The sequence below is a fragment of the Mobula hypostoma genome, chromosome 9 (assembly GCF_963921235.1).
Source record: "Mobula hypostoma chromosome 9, sMobHyp1.1, whole genome shotgun sequence".
NCBI classification, from domain to species: domain Eukaryota; kingdom Metazoa; phylum Chordata; class Chondrichthyes; order Myliobatiformes; family Myliobatidae; genus Mobula; species Mobula hypostoma.
The window spans coordinates 27,582,948-27,603,362 of NC_086105.1; the positions used below are offsets into that span (position 1 = coordinate 27,582,948).

The 20,415-nt window shown below is 40.3% G+C and overlaps 1 protein-coding gene across 3 annotated transcripts in view; it reads left to right on the forward strand.

Moving 5' to 3' along the window:
* LOC134351580 (cyclin-dependent kinase inhibitor 1-like) overlaps nt 1–4,652 on the forward strand; it is a 41,223-nt gene extending 36,571 nt beyond the window's left edge. For all 3 annotated transcript variants that reach the window (XM_063057924.1, XM_063057923.1, XM_063057925.1), the window contains exon 3: nt 1,583–4,652. In XM_063057924.1, coding sequence (XP_062913994.1) covers nt 1,583–1,641 — 59 coding nt within the window. In that variant the 3' untranslated portion in view covers nt 1,642–4,652. The remainder of the gene's footprint in view (nt 1–1,582) is intronic.
* Nucleotides 4,653–20,415: the final 15,763 nt, after the last annotated feature.

Consider the following 20,415-nt stretch of genomic DNA (forward strand, 5'->3'; position numbering starts at 1 on the left):
TCTGCGGCACGAGTTATTTTTAGTATTGCTAGCATTTCATTTTATGATTAACTGGATAGAAAAAGAAAAACGTCTTTTTAATAACTGCATCCACAACTGCTCGAATTATTTGAGTGTCATCTTAAGGAAAGTGTCCTGAACAGCAACACCTTCTTTATCCTGTATTTTCAGTAGCACGTTGTTACTATGCATTACATTGCTTCAATAACACCGTTTTTATATTTTAAGTGGTAATTTAACAAGAATATAGATTTAGATAAACAGTTGTGATAAATTTATGGGAAACTTAAATGCCTGTATTGGATTTAATTGTGTTACAGATTGAATATAAAATCTTCTCCTTGAGTTTTAAATGCTTTTGCATGTTTACTGCTCATTTTGTCAGCATTTGCTTCAGGAATTTTCAATAACAAACTGCAGTAAAAAATGCTGCAGGCATCATCTTACCTCTTAATTCTGCGGCCACTGTAGTTCTCATGTAGCTTAGGGGAAATCATTGGCTTTCTGCTATGCTTAACACTCACCTGCCCCTCATGTCACAGTTGTTAATCAGGAGCTCAGCACATCAGAAAGTGGATTATAACTGTGCTGTAGCACTAAGGTCAAACTCGAGTGGCATCAGTGGTTAAAATACTTCACTACCTAATAACCATGACCTTCTAGGCTAATGTACTTACTAAGCTTGTCAGCTGTCTCGCGTGGCATCAAGTTTATAATTCCGCATAGAAAAATACTTTTGAGTGGGCAAAATTCAGCTGTTGCATTTGTAAGAAGAGTTACATTATAATTGCTTCTTTCAATAAATTAACAATAAGATGTCTTCATTTGTTAATTAAGGTATAATATATTTTGGGAAGGAATCATATACATTTAAACCTTAAGATCTGTTTTATCTTTTACTACCTACATTATAACCTGGAGAAACCTTGTAGGGGAACAAGGGCTTGAAAATCAAGGTCCTCATATTCCTCTCACATCCTACTACTTTTTATTTATGTCATGGCTGACAAGAGCACATCCAACAGGAAAGTAATGCAGTTACAATTATCCAAATGAAAACCAAAGATAATATTAGAGACATAAGCAAAGGATTGGTTGCAGCTTCAGTTTTTGACCAGTGCTGTCACGGAGAGAAGTGTGGGCTAGAAAAGGCTCAGAAAGGTGATAGTCATATTTTGTTTTAGATTTTCTATGTACCAGAGGGAGGTTCTGCTCTGTGCCTCCTTTTCACTAAGCGGCATCCTTGGCTGGGCTTTTTGCCTCCAGCACCCACTGATGGGTCGGTTGAGTAAACTAGGTTTGGTCAATTTATTAAGAGGATACATAGTAAGGAGACTGCGCTTTTAAGATTGCTGGGGCTAGTGCATCTCCAAGTTCCCTGGGACTCACGTTTACACTTTCCACTCAACCCACACCCACATTCTTCCCTTCACCGATCTCGTTAAAAGCTAGGCACACGTGTCCTTTCGAGTAGGAGATCCATAAGGCAAGGTGTTTCCATGTACCAAGCAGAGCCTACTTTGTACTGTTAGCTTGTGTTGTGTTTGATTGTGCGCTCAGCCTGCCTTTCTCTCATCCGCAGATTACTATCCCGCAAAGAAGAGATGCACACATCGCCTCTGTCACAGCAGAAGGAAGTAACATTCCAGGAGAGAAAATGGAGTGATTACAAAAGAACTGAACATAATCAGATGATTCCTAAAGAAACTGTAGCGAAAGATTTCTTATTAAACTACAAATTAGTTTCAACTAGCATGTTGATACTCGCATCATTGGAAGCCATAATAAGTAGGATTTTCTTCAACTGGATTGCTTTTGTATGCTACAAAGTAAGGTTAAAATTCATTGTGTTTCTGGACAAGGTCAAATTCTGACTTCTTGTCAGTCTTTTTGGTAAAGAAGTGATTTCTATCTCTTCCACATCATAAAGACTTTGTGCACAAAATATATTTCACTAGTGGTTTGTTCATTGCAAATGTCTGCAAGTAGTCTGGATTTTATTTGTTTTTTATTTTAAAACTACCCTCTTTTGTAATACTTTGATTTAGTCTCTAATAGCAAGCCTTGAATACTCTGATTTAGTCTCTGCCTTTACATAAGGAAAGCATGCTACATCATACAACGGTGGTACATTGAAAGGGTATGATGCTGAGACCATTGGTAATATGTTTTAGAGCATTAGCCAAAGAAGCATATTCTGCAGTACTATCACATTGACATGAAAACAAAACAAGCCCCACATAATCTTGAAGCCTGCTTGATTTTGCTGAACAAGGATACAGACCGTATACAAAGTTGAATAGATCAGAAATCCTGGAAGAATTTAGTAATAGAAGTTTGGTATTCCCTGAAGCATGTAAGCTAACTGCCAGGCCAACCCTTCCACTGCCTCTATCCTCCAGGGTTGGAGTCCAGCTCTTTTACGGAGACTTTTTTCAAGGCTTGCTATTAGTTCAATATTGCTACTTTTTCTGCCTCACTCTGATAAAATCACTACAGCTGCAGAGAGGAGTGGGATATTTTTGAGAAAGTGTGAACATTCTAATATACTAAATGTCAACGAGACACATACAGAAATAGGAATCATCCATCTTTGCAGGGGCTTGGCCAACTTTTTATTCTGGAACTCCTATCACCTTGCTCAGCAGAATAGACCACGAACATTCTCATCTCCCACGTAAAGCAATGGCTAATTATATCTAAGATGACTAATTTGCGCAGAAAAGTGTGGAGCTTCATGAGAGGAAACACCATGTTAGAAGTTATAAGTATCAAAACCACTTTTAAAATATAATGATGGAATTAAGCAGCACAGAAATAGGCCATCCGGTCCACTGATAGACAGTGATAATCAAAATTTCATTTTTACACTAATCCTACTTTTCTTCAATCTTCCCCCCCCCCCGCCCCATGTTCCACCATTAATCAACATGGAGAGAACATACAAATTCCACGTATAGAAACAGAGTTCAATATGGTGCATGTGAGCTTGATTTCAATGTTTAAGAGAAGTTTGGATAGGTACATGGATAGTAGAGGTGTGATGGCAATGGTCCCAGTGCAGGTCAATGGGACTAGGCAGCTTAAATGCTTCAGCATGGACTAGGTGAGCCAAAGAGCCTATTTCTCTGCTGTATAACTCTATGAACTTGGGTTGCTGGAGCTACAATGGAGCAGCTCTACTATACTTTCTAATTCCAGATTAGTCTTACCCTGTGAACTTCTAAATCCACTTTTGTAAGAATCCAATTTGTTCTCAAGGTTGTGTAGCATGTACAGGTTTAGTTTACACATTTCCTGAGGGACATTCAACATAAAAAGTTTGTTCCGCATAACTGAAACCGAAATGTAAAACACCTTAATTTCCCTTTCCATCTGGTTTGCAGCAATAATAGCAGCTAATCTTACCTAGAGAGTACCCTTGTTAACCATGATTTCACTTCCTCCTCTAAAATCTTCCAACCCTTGCATCCTGTAATGGAAAGATCTATGACCTGATACTTTAAACACCTCATTTTGCTTCTCATTTTGGACAATTAAAGCAGAATTAAGTCAATGCTTACCTGACTACAATGAAATGCAAAAGACCTGGTTTTTTCCCAATACCAATGTATTGGCAAAGGTACACATTTTTCTGCCATCCATCCAGACTCAAAATATCATTTTGATCAGTGAAGTTTAAGTTGTCACATTATGTTTCAATCCATGTTCAGTTATTAGATCATATACCAGAACAGAGTAAAAGCAACAAAATAATATGACAATAGTGTGAAATATTTTGATAGCTGATATCAGAAGATCTAAGAGACTCTATTCTTAATAAAGGGTTATCAGTACCACTGGGATTAGTGAGTAGGTTTCATAGGAAAAGCAGAATGATTTAACTATTATGAGAACTGCTTAGTGTAGAACGTGGTCCCAGAACCTGGAGAACGCTCTGGTTTGATTCATGATCTGTGCTGGTGGCACCTCAAAACTTAAGAGAACTCAAACCTTCCCTTTAATATGCACCCACTTCATGAAGGCTCTTTAATACCTCATTGAAGTGACCATTTATTTCCCATTTATGAGCCTAAATGAGCATTATCAGGCTATTCAAGGATTTCTGTTGACAACTGAACCTATCCTTTCCCTCATCCAGTGTCTACTTATCTGAATTCCAACAGGTTTAAAAGATAGTTGGACAGATACAAGAGCAGGAAAGGTTTAGAAGGGTATGATCCAATTGCTAACAAATAGGACTAGTTTCGATGGGCATCTTGGTCAGCATCGACCATCTGAGCCGATGAGCCTGCTTCTGTGCTACGGTCTATGACTCGTCACTGGAATAAGAACCTTCAATTTTTTTAAAATTATTTCTACTTGCGAGTAAGTAGTTCATCATTATTTTTGTTGAGGGGCTGATTTTAGAGCTATTGTGATCTTGTGCTCAATATGTTTTGGCTCAATATATACCCACTGAACTGCTATGAGATTTAAAAAATTTGTATGTGTTATATTTCATTCCATTATTAAGACTAAAAAGAAGCCTTAATGTTTATATATAGACAGACTGACAGTGCGGGTATGTAGAAACATCAATGGCCTGTTGGAGCTTAACAGCAATTAAACAGAAAATGCTGGACTCTTTGTAAATATTGAATAAATACATTGCAGCAATGGTACAGGAGTCTGCAGCTATTGTTTTGACAACACGAAGGTATCTTCATCTTGTCACTCAGTGATCTGACATTGATAATCTGTGCATCACTGAGCTGATGGAAGAAAAACTCCAAGACGTTTTATGAGTTGCGTATGTAGTGCCACCTCTCCAAGTCTTTCACCAGTCTCCACAATGTTGTAGTGGGGAAGGGAGGACCATGTAATCCTTCGCTATCCAAAAATTTTTCCGTGGTAATGAGCTCTACAGTGGTCACTAGCCACTGACCCTGTGGACTGTGGAGATCTGTGCGATGATAAGATTAAAGATGAGCTTTATTTGTCACATGTACATCAAAACATACAATGAAATGTGCCATTTGTGTAAACGAACCGTACAGTTCAGGGATGTGCTGGAGGCAGCCCACACGTGTTGCCATGCCTCCAGTGCCAATATAACATACCCACAGGAAAGGATAAAGGAAAATAGCTTTCATCACATCTAGTAGGAAGTGAAGAAAGAGACTACCATGGTCCCTGCTCAGTTTTTCAGTACATTGAGAAGCTGCTATCCAGTCCCCAGCCATGGCCCTTCCAGCTTCAACAGAGTGCGTTTCAAACTCCGTATCTCAACATGGCTCACCCTGGCCTGCTCCATCCCCGCCTTCGCCAGCAGCCCCTCCAGACAGAACCAAGGACTTTTCTTTGCTGCATAAATGCCCGTAGAGGGCAGATATTCATGCCAGTTTTCTGGTACACCAGTACATTGGAGTTGTTTGTGTCAGGTTCTAGTCACCCAGGTACACGGCAAAGCTGCGCTGACAGTAATACATCTCTCTATATAAAATGCCACAATGATTCCTTTTAAACACTGATTGTAATGAGATGTCCATTTAGAACAGAGATGATAAGGAATTTCTTTAACCAGAGGGTGGTGAATCTATGGAATTCATTGCCATGGAGGCTGTGGAGGCCAAGTCATTAAGTATATCTAAAGCAGAGGATGATAGGTTCTTGGTTAGTCAGGTTGTCAAAGGTTACAGGGCAAAAGCAGGAGAATGGGGTTGAGAGGGATAATAAACCAGCCATGATGGAATGGCAGAGCAGAATCAATGGGCCGAGTGGCCTAATTCTGTTCCTATGTCTCAGGGTCTTGTGAGCTAATGGTAGTCATACTCCCTGGAATACATTCTGAGTACTAAACTGAATATTGACTCACACATGCATGGCTCTATGCATCTATTATCTTTTTTTCAAATGTATTATTTTACATCACTGGTAGGGCAGGCATTTATTGCTCATCCCAAGCACTCCCCCTCCCCCCACCTCACCTCATCCTTTAAAGAGAAGAGATTTCTGCCCTGAAAATGAGTTTTTATTCAGATTTGTACTGAGAATTAGTAAAGTATGAATCTTCTATCCATGCTGCTTGGCCAATGGAACTTGGAACTACTGAGTTTACTCTGTACAAATCAATGCCATTTATTCCCATTAATGCTTCCTCTTTTTCCCTTTCTTCTGCTTTATCTGATGCATCACACTGCAAAACACAAAAAAGCATATACTTTTTGTGTCTTGGCAACATTAAAATTAATGACAAATTCTGGTCATGCTCAATTAGCCATCTTAAGAACAAGATAATAGCCATATGTTGCATGTAGTGCTTCACCAATGTTTCAACAGTGATCTTTACACAATTAATGGAAGGTCCAATTCTACAAAACTTTGTTTTCATTAGATGCTCTGAACTTGCACATTATGGTTCTGCATGACTGAAAGCTATCCACCATAAATGAACTACAGATCAATTAATCGCAATAGAATTTTAAAACGCCATTAATTCAAATTCAAACGCCATTATAAATTAATCACAATAGGATTTTAAAATGCCATGAATTCAAATTAATTGCTTAACTGAATATGTGTTTACAAGCCAATCAAATATGCAGTATCACACATCTTTTCTGAATGTAGTACTATATCAACCATTGGGTAAAAGCACATTATGCCATCTGGTGGTAATACTGCATATTAAGATGGAACATTAACTAATTGCAGAAGACTTAAATATTTTTGGAATACTTGTGACATTTTTTCACTACATTGCCAGTTACTGGTCAGCCCAGTGTCTAGGCTCTAGCACAGTATTCTACAAGAGTATAGGGTAGTTAGGTGGACTTCAGTGGTTGAGAGGATGTTGGAGTCCATCATTCAGGGTAAGGTTTTAGGGTAGTTGGAGGCTCATGATAAAATAGGCCAAAATCAGCATGGCTTCTTTAAGGGGAAATCTTGCCTGACAAATTGTTTGGAATTCTTCAGAGAAATAACAGGGAGGATAGACAAAGTAGAGTCAGTGGATGTTGTTTCCTTGGAATTCAGAAGGCCTTTGACAGGGTGCTGCACATGAAGCTGCTTAACAAGTTAAGAGCTCATGGTATTACAGGAAAGATACTAGCATAGATAGAAGATTGGCTGACTGGCAGGAGGCAAAGAGTGGGAAGAAAGAGGCTGTTTTGGTGTTCCGCAAGGGTTAGTGTTGGGACCACTTTTTTCACTATATGTCAATGATTTGGATGGCAGAATTAATGGCTTTGTGGGATGATATAAAGATCGTTGGAGATGCGGGTAGTGTTGAGGAAACGGGTCTGCAGAAAGACTGAGACAGATTAGGAGAATGGGCAAGAAATGACAAATGGAATATAGTGCAGTGAAGTGTATGGCCATGCACTTCAGTAGAAGGAATGAGAGCATGAACTATTTTTTAAATGGGGAGAAAATTCAGAAATCAGAAGTGCAAAGGACTTGGGAGTCCTTGTGCAGGCTAACTTGCAGGTTGAGTCAGTGGTAAGGAAGGTAAATGCAATGTCACAGTAGCATTCATTTTGAGAGGACTAGAATATAAGAGCAAAGCTGTAATGCTGGGGCTTTATAAGGCATTGGTCAGACACACGTGGGGTATTGTGAGCATTTTTGGGCCCCTTATCTGAGAAAAGATGTGTTGGCATTAGAGAGGGTCCAGAGGTTCAGGAGAGTTATTCTGGGAATGAAAGGGTTAACATATGAGGAGTATTTGATGCCTCTGGGCCTGTAGTTGCTTGCGTTTAGAAGAATGGGGGAGGGGGAAATCTCATTGAAACTTATTGAATATTGAAAGGTCTCGATAGGATGGATGTGAAGAGGATGTTTCCTATACTGGGGAGTCTCAGTTCAAAGGGTACAGTCTCAGAATAAAGGAACGTCCATTTAGAACAAAGATGAGGAATTTCTTTGGCCAGAGGGTGGTGAGTCAGTAGAATTCTGTGCCACAGACAGCTGTGTGAAGGCCAAGTAATTGGGTATGTTGAAAGCAGAGTTTAGCAGGTTTCTGATCAGTCAGGGCATCAAAGGTTATCGGAGAAGGCAGGAGAATGGGGACTGAGAGGGATAATAAGTCAACCTTGATGGAATGGTGGAGCAGACTCACTGGGCCGAATGGCCTAATTCTGCTCTTCTGTCTTACGGTCTAAAAGTGACGTCCACAGTAAGTGCATGTCTTTCTGCAAACCCACCAGTGAGAGTTTATATTAGAGAACAGGTGGGAATGTAAACAACAGGAATTCTGCAGATGCTGGAAATTCAAGCAACATACATCAAAGTTGCTGGTGAATGCAGCAGGCCAAGCAGCATCTATAGGAAGAGGCGCAGTCGAAGTTTCAGGCCGAGACCCTTCGTCAGGACTAACTGAAGGAAGAGTGAGTAAGGGATTTGAAAGCTGGAGGGGGAGGGGGAGATGCAAAATGATAGGAGAAGACAGGAGGGGGAGGGATAGAGCCGAGAGCTGGACAGGTGATAGGCAAAAGGGGATACGAGAGGATCATGGGACAGGAGGCCTAGGGAGAAAGACGGGGGGGGGGGTGACCCAGAGGATGGGCAAGAGGTATATTCAGAGGGACAGAGGGAGAAAAAGGAGAGTGAGAGAAAGAATGTGTGCATAAAAAGGAGTAACAGCTGGGGTACGAGGGGGAGGTGGGGCCTAGCGGAAGTTAGAGAAGTCAATGTTCATCCCATGAACATTGACTTCTCTAACTTCCGCTAGGCCCCACCTCCCCCTCGTACCCCAGCTGTTACTCCTTTTTATGCACACATTCTTTCTCTCACTCTCCTTTTTCTCCCTCTGTCCCTCTGAATATACCTCTTGCCCATCCTCTGGGTCACCCCCCCCCGTCTTTCTCCCTAGGCCTCCTGTCCCATGATCCTCTCGTATCCCCTTTTGCCTATCACCTGTCCAGCTCTCGGCTCTATCCCTCCCCCTCCTGTCTTCTCCTATCATTTTGCATCTCCCCCTCCCCCTCCAGCTTTCAAATCCCTTACTCACTCTTCCTTCAGTTAGTCCTGACGAAGGGTCTCGGCCTGAAACGTCGACTGCGCCTCTTCCTATAGATGCTGCTTGGCCTGCTGCGTTCACCAGCAACTTTGATGTAGGTGGGAATGTAAACTGACACTGGACATGAGTGTCTTGAAATCAGAGTGAATAACAGAATATGAATGATCCTCCCATCAGTCTGAAGGTAAATCTGCCCATCCTTAACTGTCTTGAGAAAATGACGGTGAGTCATCATCCTGAACTGCTGCAGACCCTCAGTGAAGGTTCTCGCAGAGTGCTGTTCGGAAAGGAGCTCGGGAAGTAGACCTAATTCTACAATAAAGGACTGTCAATATATGTACAAAGCAGAATTGTTTGCGACTCAGAGATGGTCATCTAGGTGTGATATCCTCATGTGCTTACTGTCCCCTTTCCTTCTTGCCTGTAGAACTCACAGGTTGGGAAAACCCAGGTGAGTAACTGCAATGCAATTTGTAGATGGGACACAAGCAATCTCTGTTTGCTCTTGGTGTCGGGAATGAATGTTAAGAGTAATGTATAAAGTATAAATCAGGTGGACTGCTTTTTTCCCTGGATGCTCTCAAGTTTCTTGTCAATAGTTGGAGTTGCATTTATCTAGGCAAATGAAGAATATTCCATCCTGCGCCTGACTCGAGCTTAATAGTGGAAAGGAAGCAGGCGAGCCAGAGGATATGCAGCTTCAGACCTCCTTGTGGCTACCACAGGTTATGGTTGGTCAAGTTGAATTTCTGGTCAGTAGCAACACCCAGGACCTTGATGGCGGGCAACCCAGAGTTGGTATTGCTGTCTTGTTGGGGATGGTCACTACCATGCTCTTTGCACTTCCGCCCATGCCTGAAAGTTGCCTAGATCTTACTACATGCAGACTTAGAAATGGAATTGAATATGGCTTCAATTTTATCAGGGTTTCATGACATTACACGCAGTCAAATAGCACCTTGCTTTGGAGAGAAGGTGCTGCTTGGTAGAACTTTTGACCGCAACTTACATCACTTTGACTATGAATGAGTGTAGACTGAATGGATTTGTTCTGCTTTTTGTGATCAATTTACTATCACCGATTGTACTGCGGACCAATTGTGAATGAGTGTCCGCTTGGTTTAAATTTATGGTGGGCTACCCCTAGTCACAAAGAATGTCAGTGTTTGCTCAGAATACATGCAAACTCCAGTCAAGTACTGTGAAATAAGGAAGAGCAAAGTGTTCACATAACTCCACCATAACTGTTTGGCTACAAAAGGAAGAGGGTTGGTCATGGGGCTAGCAACCCCATCATGTAAAAACCCAGTGTTACAGATGCCCCAAAGACATCATCACTGGGAGAGGAAAGATCTTCGAAGATGGGCTAGACTTGGGGATAACTTTAAAAGACTGGCCCAGGACAGAGGACTCTGGCGAGCTGCTGTTGGCAGCTTATGCCCCTGTAGGGGTAGTGGGCTTAAGAAGAAGGATTTCTTCATATGGTTACATACAAGGAGTACCTGACTGGGAGACCTCAGTCAGTCCGGATCGGAAGCAGCATCTCCAACACCATCACACTGAGCACGGGGGCCCCCCAGGGCTGTGTGCTCAGTCCACTGCTGTTCACTCTGCTGACCCACGACTGCTGCAACACACAGATCAAATCACATCATCAAGTTCGCCGATGACACGACCGTGGTGGGTCTCATCAGCAAGAACGATGAGTCAGCATACAGAGAGGAGGTGCAGCAGCTAACGGACTGGTGCAGAGCCAAAAACCTGTCTCTGAATGTGAACAAAACAAAAGAGATGGTTGCTGACTTCAAGAGGACACGGAGTGACTACTCTCTGTTGAACATCGACGACTCCTCCGTAGAGATTGATTAAGAGTACCAAATTTCTTGGTGTTCACCTGGCGGAGAATCTCACCTGGTCCCTCAACACCAGCTCCATAGCAAAGAAAGCCCAGCAGCGTCTCTACTTTCTGTGAAGACTGAGAAAAGTCCATCTCCCACCCCCCATCCTCACCACATTCTACAGAGGTTGTATTGAGAGCATCCTGAGCAGCTGCATCACTGCCTGGTTCAGAAATTGCACCATCTCGGATCGCAAGACCCTGCAGCGGATGGTGAGGTCAGCTGAGAAGATCATCGGGGTCTCTCTTCCCGCCATTACAGACATTTACACCACACGCTGCATCCGCAAAGCAAACAGCATTATGAAGGACCCCACGCACCCCTCATACAAACTCTTCTCCCTCCTGCCATCTGGCAAAAGGCACTGAAGCATTCGGGCTCTCACGACCAGAATATGTAATCTTCCCCCAAGCCATCAGACTCCTCAATACCCAGAGCCTGGACTGACACCAACCTACTGCCCTCTACTGTGCCTATTGTCTTGTTTATTATTTATTGTAATGCCTGCACTGTTTTGTGCACTTTATGCAGTCCTGGGTAGGTCTGTAGTCTAGTGTAGTTTTTGTGTTGTTTTTACGTAGTCCAGTGTAGTTTTTGTATTGTTCATGTAACACCATGGTCCTGAAAAACGTCTCATTTTTACTGTGTACTGTACCAGCAGTTATGGTTGAAATGACAACTAAAAAGTGATTTGACTTGACTTGAAGGAGTATGTCTTAAGTTAGATCTGCATATTTCTGGATATCACAATGTACAACTTTTTTTTTAATGGACAATAGCACTGGGTCTTCTAATACAGATGTCTCTCTAACTTACTTCGAATTTCTATTGTTTAGGCTTGTTCATGTTTTTTACAACTCAATTACTATTCAAACTCTTACTTTCTTATGATACACGATAAAAAAATAATTATCATTTTTAATTTACATGGTATGGCTTACAATCACGGAAATACCTTTACTAATCTATGAATTGATGCCAAGATTTCCTGGGCGTGGAAAGTGATCCACTTTTTCCACAGGGATTGCTGTGTACTCTATCTACAAAATGCTCGGCAGTTATTCACCTGCTTTGTATCCGAGAGTTGTGTTCTCTAGTGCGGAGGGGTGCAGAGGGAAGTAGTGGAGCAGTAGTGTACAGTAAGGTCAGATTGATAGACACGCTCCGGTTTTGCAGATTTCTAGTGAAGGATCCATTTTCTTATGAGCGTCAATAAACAGGTGTCAGTGATATGGAACCTGGCTTCAAAATGTGCACAAATTATTTTATCTGTTCAATACTGCACCTTATTTATTATTGTTGGAGTGATGTATATTCTAACATAGAGGTGACAGAAGCTGAACACAGCCCTATTCATCCTATAGAGTAACTTGGCCATCAGCAATAGATTGTTTGAAGATCAAGACCTCAAAACCGCCACTAAACACTTTGCTTAACAAGTAGTAGTGATCCCTGACCTCGTTACCAGTTCAGGAACCTGACTATCAAAAGCTGGTGTCTCCATAAACCGGTGAGGTATCATAAGCAAAATTATCCAAATCCATTGATAAGTAACTATTTTCAGCACTCTCTCAGGCCAATGTCACAGGTCTGATCACATTCAGCCAACTTCAAAGGGCAGGCCATATTATTTGATTCTCATGCACAGGCACTCTATTCTGAACTGTCATGAGGAGCTTCAAAGAAAACATTTTAAGAATGTTCTCAAAACCTCTTCAAAAACAAAATAATATTCTCACTGACTCTTGGGCATCCCTGACCCACGAGCAATTGCAGATGATACTGACGTGCTTCTATTTTTATTGTTTAGATGTATTTATGTTAAATTGCAATTCATACTTTTCTGATTTGTGATACAAGAAAAGCAAGATGTGCTTATTTCTTATTTAAATTAGGTGTTTTAATTTAACTGAGGTGACCCGGATCTATTAGCCAAGAGTATGCAGAAGCCCACCTTCCACATTACACAACTCCAGCACCATCAAATACCTGATCCAGTTCTGTTATTGTCAAACACTTCAGAGCCCTGAGGATGAGAGTGAGAATTTGGTCCTGAGGAATTACTGAAAAAGAAGAATCTACAAATCACCCCATACTCTTTGCTACCATTTGACAATTGACTTAAGTCGTAACATATTTTATGCATAAAATTAATTATTGAAACAAAATCTAGGATGAAGGCAGCATAGAATACAACTAACTTCAATTTATGTTACTGTAATTAACAAAACTAAAATGCTTCCTTATTTTTCGATTTGAAATAAATTTGTTGGCCATTGAGTAGGTGTTCCCTCCTGCGCAGGAATTCTAATTTTGGTTAGTTTTAAAGTTGTGTTTATTTTAGAAGGATGACACAAAAGCTAGTGAATATAAGTGGTAATTCTCCACAACTGACTAATAATTAAAGGCTCAAGCTTGATTTTCATGAGCTATTTTGAGACTCCTTTCTGCTGATAGAACAGTATATACAGTTTAACATCCAGGGCTGTTGGATTACTTGCAAAATTCAAGAAGTTGTACTTCAGCTTGTTAATCAAGAATGATACTGGATATTAGAGGTTATAACGCAATTCTGCTGCTGTAAGGAAAGAAGCCATATAAACCAAAGGATTTTGGAATTTCCTGACTTCAGGAATACCTCCAACAAAATAGCTATGAAAATAATGCTGTGTGGTTGAAATGTGTCAGCAATGTTTTAAGTACATTAACATATTTTTCTCTTCTACATTAGAATATTTAAGGTTTTTGAAACTGTAAATATGTATAAGTCTCAGATGCTCAAGAACATTATTGGAAACAAATAAGGATGGGCATTTTCAGTCAGAAGGAAGGAAAGGATGGCAAGACAAAGGAACCTTAGATGTTGAGAGAGGTCATGAATTTAGACAAGAAGAAAAAGGAAGCACCTGTAAGGTACATGAAGATAAAATCAAACAGAACTCTCAAGGAATATAAAAAAGCCAGAAAAGAACTCAAGAAGGGAATTAGGAGAGCTAGGAGGGGCCATGAAATGTCCATGTCAAGTAGGGATGAAGAAAATCCAAAGGCACTGTGTACATACATCAAGAACAAGAGAATAACTAAGGAATGGGTAAGACCATTCAAGGATGAGGGAGGCAGAGGATGTGGGTAAGTTCCTCACTGAGAGTTTTGCATCAGTATTTACCAAAGAGGAGGGCAGGGAGGATAGTAAGATCAGTGTGCAATGTACTAATATGCTTGGTATTTTGAGATATTGAAGGATGTATTGTCCTTTAAGGAATATTGAGGTGGGAAGTCCTCAGGACCAAGTTATTGAGTGAGGCAAGAGATGAGATTTCTGGAGTCTTAAACAATAAATTTGTCTCCCCACTAGCCACAGGCAAGGTCCCAGATGATTGACAAGTAGCTAATACTGCTCTATTATTCAAGAAGGGAAATGGTGATAATCTTGGAATATATAGATTGGTGGTGTTGCAGGTGGTGTAGAAGACTGCCTAAGTATATATAGGCCATAGATCAGTTGGACATGGAGATGGCAGTTGGAGTTTAACCTGGCCAAATGTGAAATGCTGCACTTTGCGAGATCATATGTAGACAGTACACTGCTGATAGCAGACCCTTAACAAAGTTAATATGGAGAAGAATCTTGGGGTCCAAGTCCTTAGCACCCTGAAAGGGACTACACAATTGATAGGATGGTAACAAAGGCATATGGCATGCTTGCCTTTATTAATTGAGAAATTGAGTACAAGATTGGGGAAGTTATGTGACAGGTTTATGGAAACCTAGTTAGACTATATCTGAAGTATTGCAAACGGTTCTGGTTCCCCATTATAGAAAGGATCTGGAGGCTTTGGAGAGGGTACAGAAGAGGTTTACCAGGATGCTGCCTAGATTAGAGGACATGAGCTATCATGTGAGGTTGGACAAACCTGGCTGTTTCCTCTGGAGCCTGAGGGGAGACCTGACAGAGGTGTATAAGATCATAGAGAAAATAGCTGGTATCTTTTTCCTGGGGTTGAAATATTTAAAACCAGAGTGCATGTATTTCAAGTGAGAGGGGGTAAGTTCAAAGGAGATGTGTGGGGCAAGATCTTTACACGGGAAGTGGTACGTGCCTGGAATTCTCTGCCAAGGGTAGTGATAGAGGCAAATGCAATAGGGACATTCAAGAGGCTCTCAGTAGGCAAATGAATTATAAGAATTGGAAGGATATGGACATTGTGTAAAGGAAGGTATTAGTTTAATTGGACTTTAGACTATTAATTTAATTAGATTGGCATAATGTCCTGGGCTGAAGGGATTGTTTTCGAAACATAGAAATATAGAAGACCTACAGCACAATACAGGCACTTCGGCCCACAGTGCTGTGCCGAACATGTACTTACTTTAGAAATTACCTGGGGTTACCCATAGCCCTCTATTTTTCTAAGCTCCATGTACCTATCCAGGAGTCTCTTAAAAGAATCCTTTTGTGCTGTACTGTCCTTTGTTCTCTGTTCCAAACAACAATGGTATACCTTTTTTTATTTTATATTAGGGAAATAATGTGACCCTTATTTTTAATTTTTCTGATGCAGAATTTTGACCATAAGTCTTTTGAACATCTGGACAGCTCCATCACAGGATATAACAATGTACGTATATTGAGGTACTATGTGATATCCATAATATATGACCGCTGAATAAAAATGATACTAGCTATTGCCATATCATCTAATATAATCTTTCTTTTAAAGACTCTTTGTAGAATATCTACAAAAAATGGCTGATTGAAAATATTTTAGTGAAACATTTAAAAAAACATCAGTTCCTACTGTAAATTTAGAATATTCTGGTTGTAATATTTATACATTTGTGGCTTTCTTGTGGGTGCCTAGATATTTGTTATCATGGGTTAACTTTAAATTAAACATGATTAAGAATTATTGCTGGATATATCTAAGTTAAGCATTTTTAACGTAAACTATTAGAGCTATTAAATTGAACTATTACCTCATTGCTGCATTAATTCAATCATCTGTGGTTGTTTTTTTTAAATTTGGAAGTATTTGGAGGGTTAAACAGTTTGTATTGATCTTGCAAGTGAAACAAGATACCAGTATGTATAATGGAAAGTAATATTCTGACACAAATACTTTTTCATCATATTCTTTGTGACAATATTAGTGACGTCATTTAGGTTGCAGAATTCTTAGCTGATATTTGTACAGCCAAACCATACAAACTACCGCATCAAGATATACTATCTATTCTATTAGTGGTTGTATTGAAACTTTATTGATATAGTTCAAGATATTTTGAAAAATCATATTTTGTTTAGTCCTCTTTTATACCTATCATGATCAATTATGTTGAACAGTGGTGGCTCAAATAAAGCACCTTTTACTTGCTTCTGGTGATCAATCATCTAATCTCTGAGCAGCAATCTGAACTTTCTCCATTTTTGTCATCAGACATCTGAGACAAGACTTCACTTGAGATCATGAGATCAATGTCCAGCTGCTCATGGATGGAAGGAGTGGGTGGTTGGTAAGGAAAAACTTAGACATGGAAACAGAGGAAGAAGAGAAAGCTCATTTGCCTGAACTAGGGAGGAGAGACAAATAAGTTAGTTTTAAGTTGCAGAGAAGATGTGGGTGGGATTTGGTGGTGGACAGGACAAAGGGAATATCAGTAATATGGTGAGACCATTGTTGCGTAGAGTTAAATTGAGGAGGTCCATCAGTCAAATGGTTTAATGGGAATTGTTAGAAGGTATATTCCCCTCCAACAGTCATCTCTGGATCAAATGACTTGGCACTTCAGGAAAAATAATCTCATTAGGAGATTGTGACTGAATGGCCAATTTTTTTTTATCTGTGGTTCATTGAAAGTTCAAAGTAAATTTATTATCAAAGTACATATACATCACCATATACAACCCTGAGATTCATTTTTTGTAGGCATACTCAATAAATCCAATAACCATAATAGAATCTTTGGAAGACCACACTCAACAGGACAGACAACAGTGTGCAAAGGACAACAAACTATGCAACTACAAAAGAAAATAAATAAATAAGCAATAAGTATTGAAAACATGAAGAATCCTTGAAGGGGAGTCCATAGGTTTGGGAGCAATTTGGTGGTGGGGCAAGTGAAGTTGAGTGAAGATATCCTCTCTGATTCAAGAGCCTGATGGTTGAGGGGTATGAACTGTTCCTGAACCTGGTGATGTGAGTCTTGAGGCTCCTGCTCCTTCTTTAAGTGGCAGGACCTGTTCGTGGTAGTTTAAATTGAAAGGTTAGAAAAATATACAGGATGCTTGGATTATAAGTGGAAACATGGGATATGAACACACTGAAGGCTTAATGAAACTTCACAAAACACAGGTTCCAGCCACATTTGGAACATCATGCCCACGTTTGGCCATTACATTTAGGGATGATATGAAGACATTGGAGACTATGCAGAAGAGATTAACTGGAAAGGTTTCAGGAAAAAAGGGAGTTATGTCATGTGCATGGACTTGCTACATACGAGCTTATGAGTTGGGGGCATTAAAAATCACTAAGAGAGTAGATTGAGGTAAATACAAATTGTTACCATTTGGGTTGATGTCAAAAAGTAAGAGAGAAAGAAGTAAGATGAATGGCAAAAGAACCAAAAGCGACCAGAGGAAACTATTTTACAAGTTAGCTATGTGTGCGTAGAATTCGGCAGTAGTATTCAAAAGAAAACTGAATAAGTATCCGAAAAAAATTGCAGGTGTGGGGAGAAAAGGGAGTGGAGTGAAACTCGTCGGATCCCTCTAAGTTAGAGCCATTCTGGATTCATCGGGCCGAACGGTCTGTTTCTGGGATGCAGCATTTTACCGTTCCGTTGTGAACTACAGGAGGGAAACGAGAACACATCCACGGAAAAACATATTTGGCCAGCCTTCTAGCTGTTCTTTGAAGAGATGGCAAATCTTAAGGAAATCAAAGACTAGGTGAATTTTTGCAGCGCTTTTGAAGCCGCATCTGGGAGACAATTGCCCAGTGCAAAGCCCACTGCGTCCTTTGGAAACAGATGAAAGATTATCTCAGTCTGGAACCGTCCTTTCGAAGTTAAACTACAATGGGAATTTTGCAGCATTTTGGTCGCATTATCTTTGTAACGCCCCGTCGATATGCACACATTATCAAAGATGTGGTAATCCATTTATATGGAACATTTAGTAATGTTTTAAGCTACAATTGACAGGTGTAGCATCATTAGTAATTATAAAGAGTTTCGGATTGATCAAATAAAACGTGTGATCATGCTGGGTTCGAAGATTAATGTGTCATAATGTAAAAAGAAATAGTGATATTTTACGCTGTATAGAGAAAATATTGAATGAATGCTGTAAATGGAAACATTTAAGCAGTTTAAAAGCAGTCATGTTTGCTTCTAACTTGCCGCCGGAAATCATGAAAGGGGGTTGGTGGATCGCGGTCCCCGGAAAGTTCTGTCACCGCATTTGCAATTCGCCCCAGCTGGAATTACACTAAGACCGTGTGAAGCTGTGTTCTAAAGGGTGGCCTGGGTATTTAAATTACAATTGTAACAGTTCCGGTCCGTTCTTTATTTGAATAGTGTTGTATTGTGGCTGACGTCCGTTCTAATTTGTTATTTTTCAAGAAACCCTTTGCATTTCTCTTTGTAACAGTGCTCTGCAAACTGCTGTTCAATTAAACTGGTACAATTAGCAGCGATATGGCTGCACTTTGCGTTCACTGGGCTACCCTCTTCCTATTAGCGTTAAATCAAACACCTTTCACAGTACAAACAAAAAGGGAAAATATATTCTCTCTTCTGCTTAAAATCACATCAAAATGCCTCGCCATCTGCACTCCACCGTAGGTTCTTTCCAAAAATGGCGCTGATCGGCTGGATCCATTCCCTATGAATTGAACAAAATCTCACATACAACAGGGTAGCATTTGGTCCAAAAATATTAAGAGTAAATAACGTTGCTGAAACACGTCTACAAAAAAAAACAAGCTATTTACCCATCAACGCTGCTGATGAAAGATGAAGCAAAGGGGGGAAGGCGTTTCATGTGTTTTAGCTCGGCGTTTTTGTGATCTTGCAACTGCGTGTTTCGCACTAAGTGCAAAACCCGAGCTAATAATATGGAATTAAATTCTGAAAGTAGCAGAACGAAATAGTTACAATGATACAACGCAATAGGTACTTGAGTTCAAGAAAACAAAATTCTTACTATCAATAATTAAACAAAATCAGGTTCATTGATTTGCAACAGAAACATCTTCTATCGATAGAAACCAATGGAATGGCATTGCAGTCGGTCCTCCTCCCATCTTCTTCTCGTCAATTACCAGGATCCCATGGTGACCATCAGCAAAGGACTCGTTTCTTCAGCAATCAGACGGAGTCCTGGCAACAAATACGTCACTGCAACCAGGGAGCTAGCTAGTCGTCCAGTAAACGCGACCAGCTCCCGATTTAATCTAAATTTGGTCAGTATAATTTACACCTTCAGAAAACGGGGTTATAAATGTTATCAACGACTGAAATCCTGTGATGTTGCTGAAAAAGGAGCCAAACAAAGTATCCTGGAAGAGTGTGTTCTGACAAATCTGCATGCTCTCTAACTACCGTAGACTGACGCAAGTGAACGTGCAAAACAAGGAAAGATTGTTTTAAAACCAGAAACGCTGGGAACACCCAGAAGGTCAGACAGCATCCATGGAAAGAGAAAATTAACTGTTCAGGTCCAAGTCAAATCTTCGGAACTATTCGACATTAACCGTTTCTCTTTTCACAGATGTTGTCTGGCCTGCTGAGTGTTTTTTTTCAGATTGCCGGTATCTGTCGTTTATTTGATTTCATATAGTCAAGGAAGCGTAATCGTTGTATTTTGTCAGTGCAAGAGTAGATGCAATGCTCATACCCAATTTCAGTTCATTGTAAATGAGAATTCTTCAAGGAATAGTAATAATTGGCCAATGCATTTAACGTTTTATCGGATCTCGGAGCTCACATAAAATATGCATTGTTTTTTTCTGACAACTGTTTGACTTTGTGTAATTTTAAATGTAATTATCTATTTGGAGAGGCTTTTTTTCTTGTAAGATCACTAGTGTTCTAATACGTTGAAAAGGTAGAACCTACCTTAATTCATAAATTTAGACTGAGCCTCTGAACTATATTTGAAGTGGAACACGTAAGCTTTTGGAGGAACTCAGCGGATCAGGAGGAAAATGGACTGTATACATTTTGGGTCATTCAAGGTGGGAAAAGCGGCAGCCAATTCATGCATAGTGAGGTCTACAAACAATAAAATAATAAAGGCAAGATATCTCAAACAAGAGAGAATCTGCAGACACACAAAATGCTAGAGGAATCCTTCGATGGATTTCGGCACGAAACGTCTACTGTACTTCTTTCCGTAGATGCTGGCTGGCCTGGGAAGTTTCTCCAGCACTTTGTGTGTGTGTGTGTGCGTGCGTGCGTGCGTGTGTGTGTGTGTGCGTGTGTTGCAAGGAAAGATATCTGTTCCCT